We start from the raw sequence: 15,911 nt of genomic DNA, 5'->3' as shown, positions 1-15,911 counted from the left end.
TAGTATAACCTGTAACCTACAGTATAACCTATAACCTATAACCTACAGTATAACCTACAGTATAACCTATAACCTATAACAACCTATAACCTGTAACCTACAATATAACCTGTAACCTACAGTATAACCTGTAACCTACAGTATAACCTGTAACCTACAGTATAACCTATAACCTACAGTATAACCTGTAACCTACAGTATAACCTATAACCTACAGTATAACCTATAACCTACAGTATAACCTGTAACCTACAGTATAACCTGTAACCTACAGTATAACCTGTAACCTATAACCTACAGTATAACCTGTAACCTACAATATAACCTGTAACCTACAGTATAACCTATAACCTACAGTATAACCTATAACCTACAGTATAACCTATAACCTACAATATAACCTGTAACCTACAGTATAACCTGTAACCTACAGTATAACCTGTAACCTACAGTATAACCTATAACCTATAACCTACAGTATAACCTACAGTAACCTAACACAGTATAACCTGTAACCTACAGTATAACCTATAACCTACAGTATAACCTATAACCTACAGTATAACCTATAACCTACAGTATAACCTATAACCTATAACCTACAGTATAACCTGTAACCTACAGTATAACCTGTAACCTACAGTATAACCTATAACCTATAACCTACAGTATAACCTATAACCTATAACCTACAGTATAACCTGTAACCTACAGTATAACCTATAACCTATAACCTACAGTATAACCTGTAACCTATAACCTATAACCTACAATATAACCTGTAACCTACAGTATAACCTATAACCTACAGTATAACCTGTAACCTATAACCTACAGTATAACCTGTAACCTACAGTATAACCTATAACCTACAGTATAACCTGTAACCTATAACCTACAGTATAACCTGTAACCTATAACCTACAGTATAACCTGTAACCTACAGTATAACCTATAACCTACAGTATAACCTATAACCTACAGTATAACCTGTAACCTACAGTATAACCTATAACCTACAGTATAACCTACCTACAGTATAACCTGTAACCTACAGTATAACCTATAACCTACAGTATAACCTATAACCTGTAACCTACAGTATAACCTGTAACCTACAGTATAACCTATAACCTACAGTATAACCTATAACCTGTAACCTACAGTATAACCTGTAACCTACAGTATAACCTATAACCTATAACCTACAGTATAACCTATAACCTACAGTATAACCTATAACCTATAACCAGTATAACCTAACCTACAGTATAACCTATAACCTATAACCTGTAACCTACAGTATAACCTATAACCTACAGTATAACCTATAACCTACAGTATAACCTATAACCTACAGTATAACCTGTAACCTATAACCTACAGTATAACCTATAACCTATAACCTACAGTATAACCTATAACCTATAACCTACAGTATAACCTGTAACCTACAGTATAACCTATAACCTACAGTATAACCTATAACCTACAGTATAACCTATAACCTACAGTATAACCTATAACCTACAGTATAACCTATAACCTACAGTATAACCTATAACCTACAGTATAACCTGTAACCTACAGTATAACCTATAACCTAACCTACAGTATAACCTATAACCTAACCTAGTATAACCTATAACCTACAGTATAACCTAACCTAACCTAACAGTATAACCTATAACCTACAGTATAACCTATAACCTACAGTATAACCTATAACCTACAGTATAACCTGTAACCTATAACCTAGTATAACCTAACCTAACCTACAGTATAACCTATAACCTACCTAGTATAACCTATAACCTACAGTATAACCTATAACCTATATAACCTATAACCTACAGTATAACCTATAACCTATAACCTAGTATAACCTGTAACCTACAGTATAACCTATAACCTGTAACCTACAGTATAACCTATAACCTACAGTATAACCTGTAACCTACAGTATAACCTATAACCTACAGTATAACCTATAACCTATAACCTACAGTATAACCTGTAACCTATAACCTACAGTATAACCTATAACCTACAGTATAACCTGTAACCTACAGTATAACCTGTAACCTACAGTATAACCTGTAACAGTATAACCTATAACCTACAGTATAACCTATAACAGTATAACCTATAACCTGTAACCTACAGTATAACCTATAACCTGTAACCTACAGTATAACCTATAACCTACAGTATAACCTATAACCTACAGTATAACCTATAACCTACAGTATAACCTATAACCTACAGTATAACCTATAACCTATAACCTACAGTATAACCTATAACCTACAGTATAACCTATAACCTACAGTATAACCTATAACCTACAGTATAACCTATAACCTACAGTATAACCTATAACCTATAACCTACAGTATAACCTGTAACCTACAGTATAACCTATAACCTACAGTATAACCTATAACCTACAGTATAACCTGTAACCTACAGTATAACCTATAACCTACAGTATAACCTATAACCTATAAACCTGTAACCTAGTATAACCTGTAACCTACAGTATAACCTGTAACCTACAGTATAACCTATAACCTAACCTAACCTGTAACAGTATAACCTATAACCTACAGTATAACCTATAACCTACAGTATAACCTATAACCTACAACCTACAGTATAACCTATAACCTACAGTATAACCTATAACCTACAGTATAACCTATAACCTATAACAGTATAACCTGTAACCTACAGTATAACCTGTAACCTACAGTATAACCTATAACCTAACCTAGTATAACCTATAACCTATAACCTACAGTATAACCTATAACCTATAACAGTATAACCTATAACCTATAGTAAACCTGTAACCTACAGTATAACCTGTAACCTACAGTATAACCTGTAACCTATAACCTATAACCTATAACCTACAGTATAACCTATAACCTGTAACCTACAGTATAACCTGTAACCTACAGTATAACCTATAACCTATAACCTGTAACCTACAGTATAACCTGTAACCTACAGTATAACCTGTAACCTATAACCTATAACCTACAGTATAACCTATAACCTAACAGTATAACCTATAACCTACAGTATAACCTATAACCTATAACCTATAACCTACAGTATAACCTATAACCTACAGTATAACCTATAACCTACAGTATAACCTGTAACCTACAGTATAACCTATAACCTACAGTATAACCTATAACCTACAGTATAACCTATAACCTACAGTATAACCTATAACCTACCTATAACCTAGTATAACCTATAACCTACAGTATAACCTATAACCTACAGTATAACCTATAACCTACAGTATAACCTATAACCTACAGTATAACCTATAACCTACAGTATAACCTATAACCTACAGTATAACCTATAACCTACAGTATAACCTATAACCTATAACCTACAGTATAACCTATAACCTACAGTATAACCTATAACCTACAGTATAACCTATAACCTACAGTATAACCTATAACCTACAGTATAACCTATAACCTATAACCTATAACCTACAGTATAACCTATAACCTACAGTATAACCTGTAACCTACAGTATAACCTATAACCTATAACCTACAGTATAACCTATAACCTACAGTATAACCTATAACCTATAACCTACAGTATAACCTATAACCTACAGTATAACCTGTAACCTACAGTATAACCTATAACCTACAGTATAACCTATAACCTACAGTATAACCTGTAACCTATAACCTATAACCTATAACCTACAGTATAACCTATAACCTACAGTATAACCTGTAACCTATAACCTACAGTATAACCTATAACCTATAACCTACAGTATAACCTGTAACCTACAGTATAACCTATAACCTACAGTATAACCTATAACCTACAGTATAACCTATAACCTATAACCTACAGTATAACCTATAACCTACAGTATAACCTATAACCTACAGTATAACCTATAACCTACAGTATAACCTATAACCTACAGTATAACCTATAACCTACAGTATAACCTATAACCTACAGTATAACCTATAACCTATAACCTACAGTATAACCTGTAACCTACAGTATAACCTGTAACCTACAGTATAACCTATAACCTATAACCTACAGTATAACCTATAACCTACAGTATAACCTGTAACCTACAGTATAACCTATAACCTACAGTATAACCTGTAACCTACAGTATAACCTGTAACCTATAACCTATAACCTAGTATAACCTGTAACCTACAGTATAACCTGTAACCTACAGTATAACCTATAACCTACAGTATAACCTGTAACCTACAGTATAACCTGTAACCTATAACCTATAACCTACAGTATAACCTATAACCTACAGTATAACCTATAACCTACAGTATAACCTGTAACCTACAGTATAACCTGTAACCTACAGTATAACCTATAACCTATAACCTACAGTATAACCTATAACCTGTAACCTACAGTATAACCTATAACCTACAGTATAACCTATAACCTACAGTATAACCTATAACCTACAGTATAACCTATAACCTGTAACCTACAGTATAACCTAACCTACAGTATAACCTATAACCTACAGTATAACCTATAACCTACAGTATAACCTATAACCTGTAACCTACAGTATAACCTATAACCTACAGTATAACCTATAACCTATAACCTACAGTATAACCTATAACCTACAGTATAACCTATAACCTACAGTATAACCTATAACCTATAACCTACAGTATAACCTGTAACCTACAGTATAACCTATAACCTACAGTATAACCTGTAACCTACAGTATAACCTATAACCTACAGTATAACCTATAACCTACAGTATAACCTATAACCTATAACCTACAGTATAACCTATAACCTATAACCTACAGTATAACCTATAACCTACAGTATAACCTATAACCTACAGTATAACCTATAACCTATAACCTACAGTATAACCCTACAGTATAACCTGTAACCTACAGTATAACCTATAACCTACAGTATAACCTATAACCTACAGTATAACCTGTAACCTACAGTATAACCTGTAACCTACAGTATAACCTGTAACCTACAGTATAACCTGTAACCTACAGTATAACCTATAACCTAACCTACAGTATAACCTATAACCTACAGTATAACCTATAACCTATAACCTACAGTATAACCTGTAACCTACAGTATAACCTATAACCTATAACCTACAGTATAACCTGTAACCTACAGTATAACCTATAACCTACAGTATAACCTATAACCTATAACCTACAGTATAACCTATAACCTACAGTATAACCTATAACCTACAGTATAACCTATAACCTACAGTATAACCTATAACCTATAACCTACAGTATAACCTGTAACCTACAGTATAACCTGTAACCTACAGTATAACCTATAACCTACAGTATAACCTATAACCTGTAACCTACAGTATAACCTATAACCTACAGTATAACCTGTAACCTACAGTATAACCTATAACCTACAGTATAACCTATAACCTACAGTATAACCTATAACCTGTAACCTAACCTATATAACCTGTAACCTAGTATAACCTATAACCTACAGTATAACCTATAACCTAACCTAGTATAACCTATAACCTACAGTATAACCTATAACCTACAGTATAACCTATAACCTACAGTATAACCTATAACCAGTATAACCTGTAACCTACAGTATAACCTATAACCTACAGTATAACCTATAACCTACAGTATAACCTGTAACCTACAGTATAACCTATAACTGTAACCTACAGTATAACCTACAGTAAACCTATAACCTACAGTATAACCTATAACCTATAACCTACAGTATAACCTGTAACCTACAGTATAACCTGTAACCTACCTATAACCTACAGTATAACCTATAACCTATAACCTACAGTATAACCTATAACCTACAGTATAACCTGTAACCTACAGTATAACCTATAACCTACAGTATAACCTATAACCTACAGTATAACCTATAACCTACAGTATAACCTGTAACCTACAGTATAACCTATAACCTAACCTATAACCTATAACCTATAACCTACAGTATAACCTATAACCTACAGTATAACCTATAACCTAGTATAACCTATAACCTATAACCTACAGTATAACCTATAACCTACAGTATAACCTGTAACCTACAGTATAACCTATAACCTATAACCTACAGTATAACCTATAACCTATAACCTACAGTATAACCTATAACCTGTAACCTACAGTATAACCTATAACCTACAGTATAACCTATAACCTACAGTATAACCTGTAACCTACAGTATAACCTATAACCTATAACCTACAGTATAACCTGTAACCTACAGTATAACCTATAACCTACAGTATAACCTATAACCTACAGTATAACCTATAACCTACAGTATAACCTATAACCTATAACCTACAGTATAACCTGTAACCTACAGTATAACCTATAACCTACAGTATAACCTATAACCTACAGTATAACCTATAAACCTACAGTATAACCTATAACCTATAACCTATAACCTATAACCTACAGTATAACCTATAACCTACAGTATAACCTGTAACCTACAGTATAACCTATAACCTATAACCTACAGTATAACCTATAACCTATAACCTACAGTATAACCTGTAACCTACAGTATAACCTATAACCTACAGTATAACCTATAACCTACAGTATAACCTATAACCTACAGTATAACCTATAACCTACAGTATAACCTGTAACCTACAGTATAACCTATAACCTACAGTATAACCTATAACCTATAACCTACAGTATAACCTATAACCTACAGTATAACCTATAACCTACAGTATAACCTGTAACCTACAGTATAACCTATAACCTACAGTATAACCTATAACCTATAACCTACAGTATAACCTGTAACCTACAGTATAACCTATAACCTACAGTATAACCTATAACCTACAGTATAACCTATAACCTACAGTATAACCTATAACCTACAGTATAACCTGTAACCTACAGTATAACCTATAACCTACAGTATAACCTATAACCTACAGTATAACCTATAACCTACAGTATAACCTATAACCTACAGTATAACCTGTAACCTACAGTATAACCTATAACCTATAACCTACAGTATAACCTGTAACCTACAGTATAACCTATAACCTACAGTATAACCTATAACCTAAACCTACAGTATAACCTATAACCTACAGTATAACCTATAACCTACAGTATAACCTGTAACCTACAGTATAACCTATAACCTACAGTATAACCTATAACCTATAACCTACAGTATAACCTGTAACCTACAGTATAACCTATAACCTATAACCTACAGTATAACCTATAACCTGTAACCTACAGTATAACCTGTAACCTACAGTATAACCTATAACCTACAGTATAACCTATAACCTATAACCTACAGTATAACCTATAACCTACAGTATAACCTGTAAACCTACTATAACCTATAACAGTATAACCTATAACCTATAACCTACAGTATAACCTGTAACCTACAGTATAACCTATAACCTACAGTATAACCTGTAACCTACAGTATAACCTATAACCTACAGTATAACCTATAACCTACAGTATAACCTGTAACCTACAGTATAACCTATAACCTACAGTATAACCTATAACCTGTAACCTACAGTATAACCTATAACCTATAACCTACAGTATAACCTGTAACCTACAGTATAACCTATAACCTACAGTATAACCTATAACCTATAACCTACAGTATAACCTATAACCTATAACCTACAGTATAACCTATAACCTATAACCTACAGTATAACCTATAACCTATAACCTACAGTATAACCTATAACCTACAGTATAACCTGTAACCTACAGTATAACCTGTAACCTACAGTATAACCTATAACCTATAACCTACAGTATAACCTATAACCTACAGTATAACCTGTAACCTACAGTATAACCTGTAACCTATAACCTGTAACCTACAGTATAACCTATAACCTACAGTATAACCTATAACCTACAGTATAACCTGTAACCTACAGTATAACCTATAACCTACAGTATAACCTATAACCTACAGTATAACCTGTAACCTACAGTATAACCTGTAACCTAACCTACAGTATAACCTATAACCTGTAACCTACAGTATAACCTATAACCTACAGTATAACCTGTAACCTACAGTATAACCTATAACCTATAACCTACAGTATAACCTGTAACCTACAGTATAACCTGTAACCTACAGTATAACCTATAACCTATAACCTACAGTATAACCTATAACCTACAGTATAACCTATAACCTATAACCTGTAACCTACAGTATAACCTATAACCTACAGTATAACCTATAACCTACAGTATAACCTATAACCTACAGTATAACCTATAACCTATAACCTACAGTATAACCTATAACCTACAGTATAACCTATAACCTATAACAGTATAACCTATAACCTATAACCTATAACCTATAACCTACAGTATAACCTATAACCTACAGTATAACCTATAACCTATAACCTATAACCTGTAACCTACAGTAACCTAAACCTGTAACCTACAGTATAACCTATAACCTACAGTATAACCTATAACCTATATAACCTGTAACCTACAGTATAACCTATAACCTACAGTATAACCTATAACCTACAGTATAACCTGTAACCTACAGTATAACCTATAACCTACAGTATAACCTATAACCTACAGTATAACCTGTAACCTATAACCTGTAACCTACAGTATAACCTATAACCTACAGTATAACCTATAACCTACAGTATAACCTATAACCTACAGTATAACCTATAACCTACAGTATAACCTATAACCTACAGTATAACCTATAACCTACAGTATAACCTATAACCTATAACCTAGTATAACCTATAACCTATAACAGTATAACCTAACCTATAACCTACAGTATAACCTATAACCTACAGTATAACCTGTAACCTACAGTATAACCTATAACCTATAACAGTATAACCTATAAGTATAACCTATAACCTATAACAGTATAACCTATAACCTACAGTATAACCTATAACCTACATAACCTATAACCTACAGTATAACCTATAACCTATAACCTACAACCTATAACCTACAGTATAACCTATAACCTATATAACCTACAGTATAACCTATAACCATAACTACAGTATAACCTATAACCTACAGTATAACCTATAACCTAACCTACAGTATAACCTATAACCTATAACCTACAGTATAACCTAACCTAACCTACAGTATAACCTATAACCTACAGTATAACCTATAACCTACAGTATAACCTATAACCTACAGTATAACCTGTAACCTATAACCTACAGTATAACCTATAACCTACAGTATAACCTATAACCTATAACCTATAATAACCTATAACCTAAGTATAACCTGTAACCTACAGTATAACCTATAACCTACAGTATAACCTAACCTAATAACCTATAACCTACAGTATAACCTAAACCTAATAACCTAACCTACAGTATAACCTGTAACCTATAACCTAGTATAACCTGTAACCTACAGTATAACCTATAACCTACAGTATAACCTATAACCTACAGTATAACCTGTAACCTACAGTATAACCTATAACCTACAGTATAACCTATAACCTACAGTATAACCTATAACCTACAGTATAACCTATAACCTACAGTATAACCTATAACCTACAGTATAACCTACAGTAAACCTATAACCTAGTATAACCTATAACCTACAACCTGTAACCTACAGTATAACCTATAACCTATAACCTACAGTATAACCTGTAACCTACAGTATAACCTATAACCTACAGTATAACCTATAACCTATAACCTACAGTATAACCTGTAACCTACAGTATAACCTGTAACCTACAGTATAACCTGTAACCTACAGTATAACCTATAACCTATAACCTATAACCTACAGTATAACCTATAACCTACAGTATAACCTATAACCTACAGTATAACCTATAACCTAGTATAACCTATAACCTACAGTATAACCTGTAACCTACAGTATAACCTATAACCTACAGTATAACCTATAACCTACAGTATAACCTATAACCTATAACCTACAGTATAACCTGTAACCTACAGTATAACCTATAACCTACAGTATAACCTATAACCTACAGTATAACCTGTAACCTACAGTATAACCTATAACCTGTAACCTATAACCTACAGTATAACCTGTAACCTACAGTATAACCTATAACCTACAGTATAACCTATAACCTATAACCTACAGTATAACCTATAACCTATAACCTACAGTATAACCTATAACCTACAGTATAACCTATAACCTACAGTATAACCTATAACCTAACCTAGTATAACCTGTAACCTACAGTATAACCTATAACCTAGTATAACCTGTAACCTACAGTATAACCTATAACCTATAAACCTATAACCTACAGTATAACCTATAACCTACAGTATAACCTATAACCTACAGTAAACCTATAACCTACAGTATAACCTATAACCTACAGTATAACCTATAACCTACAGTATAACCTATAACCTACAGTATAACCTGTAACCTACAGTATAACCTATAACCTACAGTAACCTGTAACCTACAGTATAACCTATAACCTAACCTAGTATAACCTATAACCTACAGTATAACCTATAACCTACAGTATAACCTATAACCTGTAAAACCTGTAACCTACAGTATAACCTAACCTAACCTACAGTATAACCTATAACCTACAGTATAACCTATAACCTACAGTATAACCTATAACAGTATAACCTATATAACCTACAGTATAACCTATAACCCTACAGTATAACCTATAACCTAACCTACAGTATAACCTATAACCTACAGTATAACCTACCTATAACCTAACCTGTAACCTACAGTATAACCTATACAGTATAACCTGTAACCTACAGTATAACCTGTAACCTACAGTATAACCTATAACCTATAACCTACAGTATAACCTGTAACCTACAGTATAACCTATAACCTACAGTATAACCTATAACCTACAGTATAACCTGTAACCTACAGTATAACCTATAACCTACAGTATAACCTATAACCTACAGTATAACCTGTAACCTACAGTATAACCTATAACCTACAGTATAACCTATAACCTACAGTATAACCTATAACCTACAGTATAACCTATAACCTGTAACCTACAGTATAACCTATAACCTACAGTATAACCTGTAACCTACAGTATAACCTGTAACCTACAGTATAACCTATAACCTACAGTATAACCTGTAACCTACAGTATAACCTGTAACCTACAGTATAACCTGTAACCTGTAACCTACAGTATAACCTATAACCTACAGTATAACCTATAACCTACAGTATAACCTATAACCTACAGTATAACCTATAACCTACAGTATAACCTATAACCTACAGTATAACCTATAACCTACAGTATAACCTGTAACCTACAGTATAACCTGTAACCTATAACCTACAGTATAACCTATAACCTACAGTATAACCTATAACCTACAGTATAACCTAACCTACAGTATAACCTATAACCTACAGTATAACCTATAACCTACAGTATAACCTATAACCTATAACCTACCTATAACCTACAGCAGTAACCTACAGTATAACCTGTAACCTAACCTATAACCTACAGTATAACCTGTAACCTATAACCTGTAACCTACAGTATAACCTATAACCTACAGTATAACCTGTAACCTACAACCTACAGTATAACCTATAACCTACAGTATAACCTGTAACCTAACCTATAACCTACAGTATAACCTATAACCTACAGTATAACCTATAACCTGTAACCTACAGTATAACCTATAACCTACAGTATAACCTGTAACCTACAGTATAACCTATAACCTACAGTATAACCTATAACCTACAGTATAACCTGTAACCTACAGTATAACCTATAACCTGTAACCTACAGTATAACCTATAACCTACAGTATAACCTATAACCTACAGTATAACCTGTAACCTACAGTATAACCTATAACCTATAACCTATAACCTACAGTATAACCTATAACCTACAGTATAACCTGTAACCTACAGTATAACCTATAACCTACAGTATAACCTATAACCTACAGTATAACCTATAACCTACAGTATAACCTATAACCTACAGTATAACCTGTAACCTACAGTTTTTAGTGCTTTTGACCAGGGCCCATAGGGAACAGGAAAGGGTAGAGATAGGAGGAGAGGGGTATAGGCGAGGGTAGAGGTAGAGGTAGGAGGAGAGGGTAGAGATAAGACGAGAGGGTAGGGGTAGAGGTAGGAGGAGAGGGTAGAGGTAGAGGTAGGAGGAGAGTGTAGAGGTAGGAGTAGGAGGAGAGGGTAGAGGTATAGGTAGGAAGAAGGGGAGAGGTAGGAGTAGGAGGAGAGGGTAGGGGTAGAGGTAGGAGGAGAGGGTAGAGGTAGGAGGAGAGGGTAGAGGTAGGAGGAGAGGGTAGAGGTAGGAGGAGAGGGTAGGGGTAGAGGTAGGAGGAGAGGGTAGAGGTAGGATGAGAGTGTAGAGGTAGAGGTAGGAGGAGAGGGTAGGGGTAGAGGTAGGAGGAGAGGGTAGAGGTATAGGTAGGAGGAGAGTGTAGAGGTAGGATGAGAGTGTAGAGGTAGGATGAGAGTGTAGAGGTAGAGGTAGGAGGAGAGGGTAGAGGTAGAGTTAGGAGGAGAGGGTAGAGGTAGAGGTAGGAGGAGAGGGTAGGGGTAGGAGGAGAGGGTAGAGGTAGAGGTAGGAGTAGAGGCACATTGGGAACAGGATGTTGTTTGGGACACAGTGGCTGTTCAGGGCAAGGACCATGTACTGTACATGTGGTGGACTCAGCCCCTTATTGGTCAGGTTGGGCTGTCCTCAACCCCTGATGGGTCAGGTTGAACTATCCTCAACCCCTGATGGGTCAGGTTGGACTGTACTCAACCCCTGATTGGTCAGGTTGGACTGTACTCAACCCCTGATTGGTCAGTTTGGACTGTCCTCAACCCCTGATTGGTCAGTTTGGACTGTACTCAACCCCGGATTGGTCAGTTTGGACTGTACTCAACCCCGGATTGGTCAGGTTGGACTGTACTCAACCCCTGATTGGTCAGGTTGGACTGTACTCAACCCCGGATTGGTCAGTTTGGACTGTACTCAACCCCTGATTGGCCAGGTAACACTGTGCTCAGCCCCTGATTGGTCAGGTTGGACTGTACTCAGCCCCTGATTGGTCAGGTTGGACTGTGCTCAGCCCCTGATTAGTCAGGTTGGACTGTACTCAGCCCCTGATTGGCCAGGTAACACTGTGCTCAGCCCCAGATTGGCCAGGAAACACTGTACTCAGCCGCTGATTGGCCAGGTAACACTGTACTCAGCCCCTGATTGGCCAGGTAACACTGTACTCAGCCCCTGATTGGCCAGGTAACACTGTACTCAGCCCCTGATTGGCCAGGTAACACTGTACTCAGCCCCTGATTGGCCAGGTAACACTGTACTCAGCCCCTGATTGGCCAGGTAACACTGTACTCAGCCCCTGATTGGGAAGGTTGGACTGTACTTAACCCCTGATTGGTCAGGTTGGACTGTACTCAGCCCCTGATTGGTCAGGTTGGACTGTACTCACCCCCTAATTGGGCAGGTTGGACTGTACTCACCCCCTGATTGGGCAGGTTGGACTGTACTCACCCCCTGATTGGTCAGGTTGGACTGTACTCCGCCCCTGATTGGGCAGGTTGGATTGTACTTAGCCCCTGATTGGGCAGGTTGGACTGTACTCAACCCCTGATTGGGCAGGTTGGACTATACTCACCCCCTGATTGGGCAGGTTGTCTGTCTTGAGCTCGCGGTGGTTGGAGTACTGGATGTAGACCGGCTGGTTGCGTACGTGAGGTGTTGCTGTGGTGTAGTAGTTCACCATGGTGATCGCTGCCTCTTCAGAAGCCATTTCTATAAAAGCCTGGTTGGTTAGGGAGGGAACACAAAGACACTCATGCTAGACACTTAGTACAAGACAGAGATTTTGGGGAAACGGAAAAGGAAAACGTAGTAGGGGTGATATTAGTGTTAACAGAAAATGTCATCTCAATTCAATAATTTTGAACGTGGTATTTTGTCTGCCCTGATCTCACTTCATTAACGTAACGTGGAACGTGAGACTGTTGGATGAGAATGATGCTGCGTAGTGATCGACCATGTTTTGTTTCAGAAGACAGCAGCGTGTTAAAAAAGTAACACTATACAATAACAAAGCTATACACAGGGGAGTGGAGGCTATATACAGGGGGTACCGGTACAGAGTCAATGTGGAGGCTATATACAGGGGGTACCGGTACAGAGTCAATGTGGAGGCTATATACAGGGGGTACCGGTACAGAGTCAATGTGGAGGCTATATACAGGGGGTACCGATACCAAGTCAATGTGGAGGCTATATACAGGGGGTACCGGTACAGAGTCAATGTGGAGGCTATATACAGGGGGTACTGGTACAGAGTCAATGTGGAGGCTATATACAGGGGGTACCGGTACAGAGTCAATGTGGAGACTATATACAGGGTGTTACGGTACAGAGTCAATGTGGAGACTATATACAGGGTGTTACGGTACAGAGTCAATGTGGAGGCTATATACAGGGGGTACCGGTACAGAGTCAATGTGGAGGCTATATACAGGGGGGTACCGGTACAGAGTCAATGTGGAGACTATATACAGGGTGTTACGGTACAGAGTCAATGTGGAGACTATATACAGGGTGTTACGGTACAGAGTCAATGTGGAGGCTATATACAAGGGGTACCGGTACAGAGTCAATGTGGAGGCTATATACAGGGGGTACCGGTACAGAGTCAATGTGGAGGCTATATACAGGGGGTACCGGTACAGAGTCAATGTGGAGGCTATATACAGGGGGTACCGGTACAGAGTCAATGTGGAGGCTATTTACAGGGGGTACGGGTACAGAGTCAATGTGGAGGCTATATACAGGGGGTACCGGTACAGAGTCAATGTGGAGGCTATATACAGGGGGTACCGGTACAGAGTCAATGTGGAGGCTATATACAGGGGGTACCGGTACCAAGTCAATGTGGAGGCTATACACAGGGGGTACCGGTACAGAGTGAATGTGGAGGCTATATACAGGGGGTACCGGTACAGAGTCAATGTGGAGGCTATATACAGGGGGTACCGATACCAAGTCAATGTGGAGGCTATATACAGGGGGTACCGGTACAGAGTCAATGTGGAGGCTATATACAGGGGGTACCGATACCAAGTCAATGTGGAGGCTATATACAGGGGGTACTGGTACAGAGTCAATGTGGAGGCTATATACAGGGGGTACCGGTACAGAGTCAATGTGGAGGCTATATACTGGGGGTACCGGTACAGAGTCAATGTGGAGGTTATATACAGGGGGTACCAGTACAGAGTCAATGTGGAGGTTATATACAGGGGGTACCGGTACAGAGTCAATGTGGAGGCTATATACAGGGGGTACTGGTACAGAGTCAATGTGGAGGCTATATACAGGGGGTACCGTTACAGAGTCAATGTGGAGACTATATACAGGGTGTTACGGTACAGAGTCAATGTGGAGGCTATATACAGGGGTACCGGTACAGAGTCAATGTGGAGGCTATATACAGGGGGTACCGGTACAGAGTCAATGTGGAGACTATATACAGGGTGTTACGGTACAGAGTCAATGTGGAGGCTATATACAGGGGGTACCGGTACAGAGTCAATGTGGAGGCTATATACAGGGGGGTACCAGTACAGAGTCAATGTGGAGACTATATACAGGGTGTTACGGTACAGAGTCAATGTGGAGACTATATACAGGGTGTTACGGTACAGAGTCAATGTGGAGGCTATATACA

The 15,911-nt window shown here is 37.0% G+C and overlaps 1 protein-coding gene across 1 annotated transcript in view; it reads right to left on the bottom strand.

Moving 5' to 3' along the window:
* Positions 1–15,557, bottom strand: part of LOC135571361 (polypyrimidine tract-binding protein 3-like) — a 47,232-nt gene extending 31,675 nt beyond the window's left edge. The window contains exon 1 of the mRNA XM_065017162.1: positions 13,842–15,557. Within this exon, the coding sequence (XP_064873234.1) occupies positions 13,842–13,976 (135 nt within the window). The 5' untranslated portion in view covers positions 13,977–15,557. The remainder of the gene's footprint in view (positions 1–13,841) is intronic.
* Positions 15,558–15,911: the final 354 nt, after the last annotated feature.

Source organism: Oncorhynchus nerka, linkage group LG4 (genome assembly GCF_034236695.1).
Source record: "Oncorhynchus nerka isolate Pitt River linkage group LG4, Oner_Uvic_2.0, whole genome shotgun sequence".
NCBI classification, from domain to species: domain Eukaryota; kingdom Metazoa; phylum Chordata; class Actinopteri; order Salmoniformes; family Salmonidae; genus Oncorhynchus; species Oncorhynchus nerka.
This window is presented reverse-complemented; position numbering and strand designations above follow the sequence as displayed.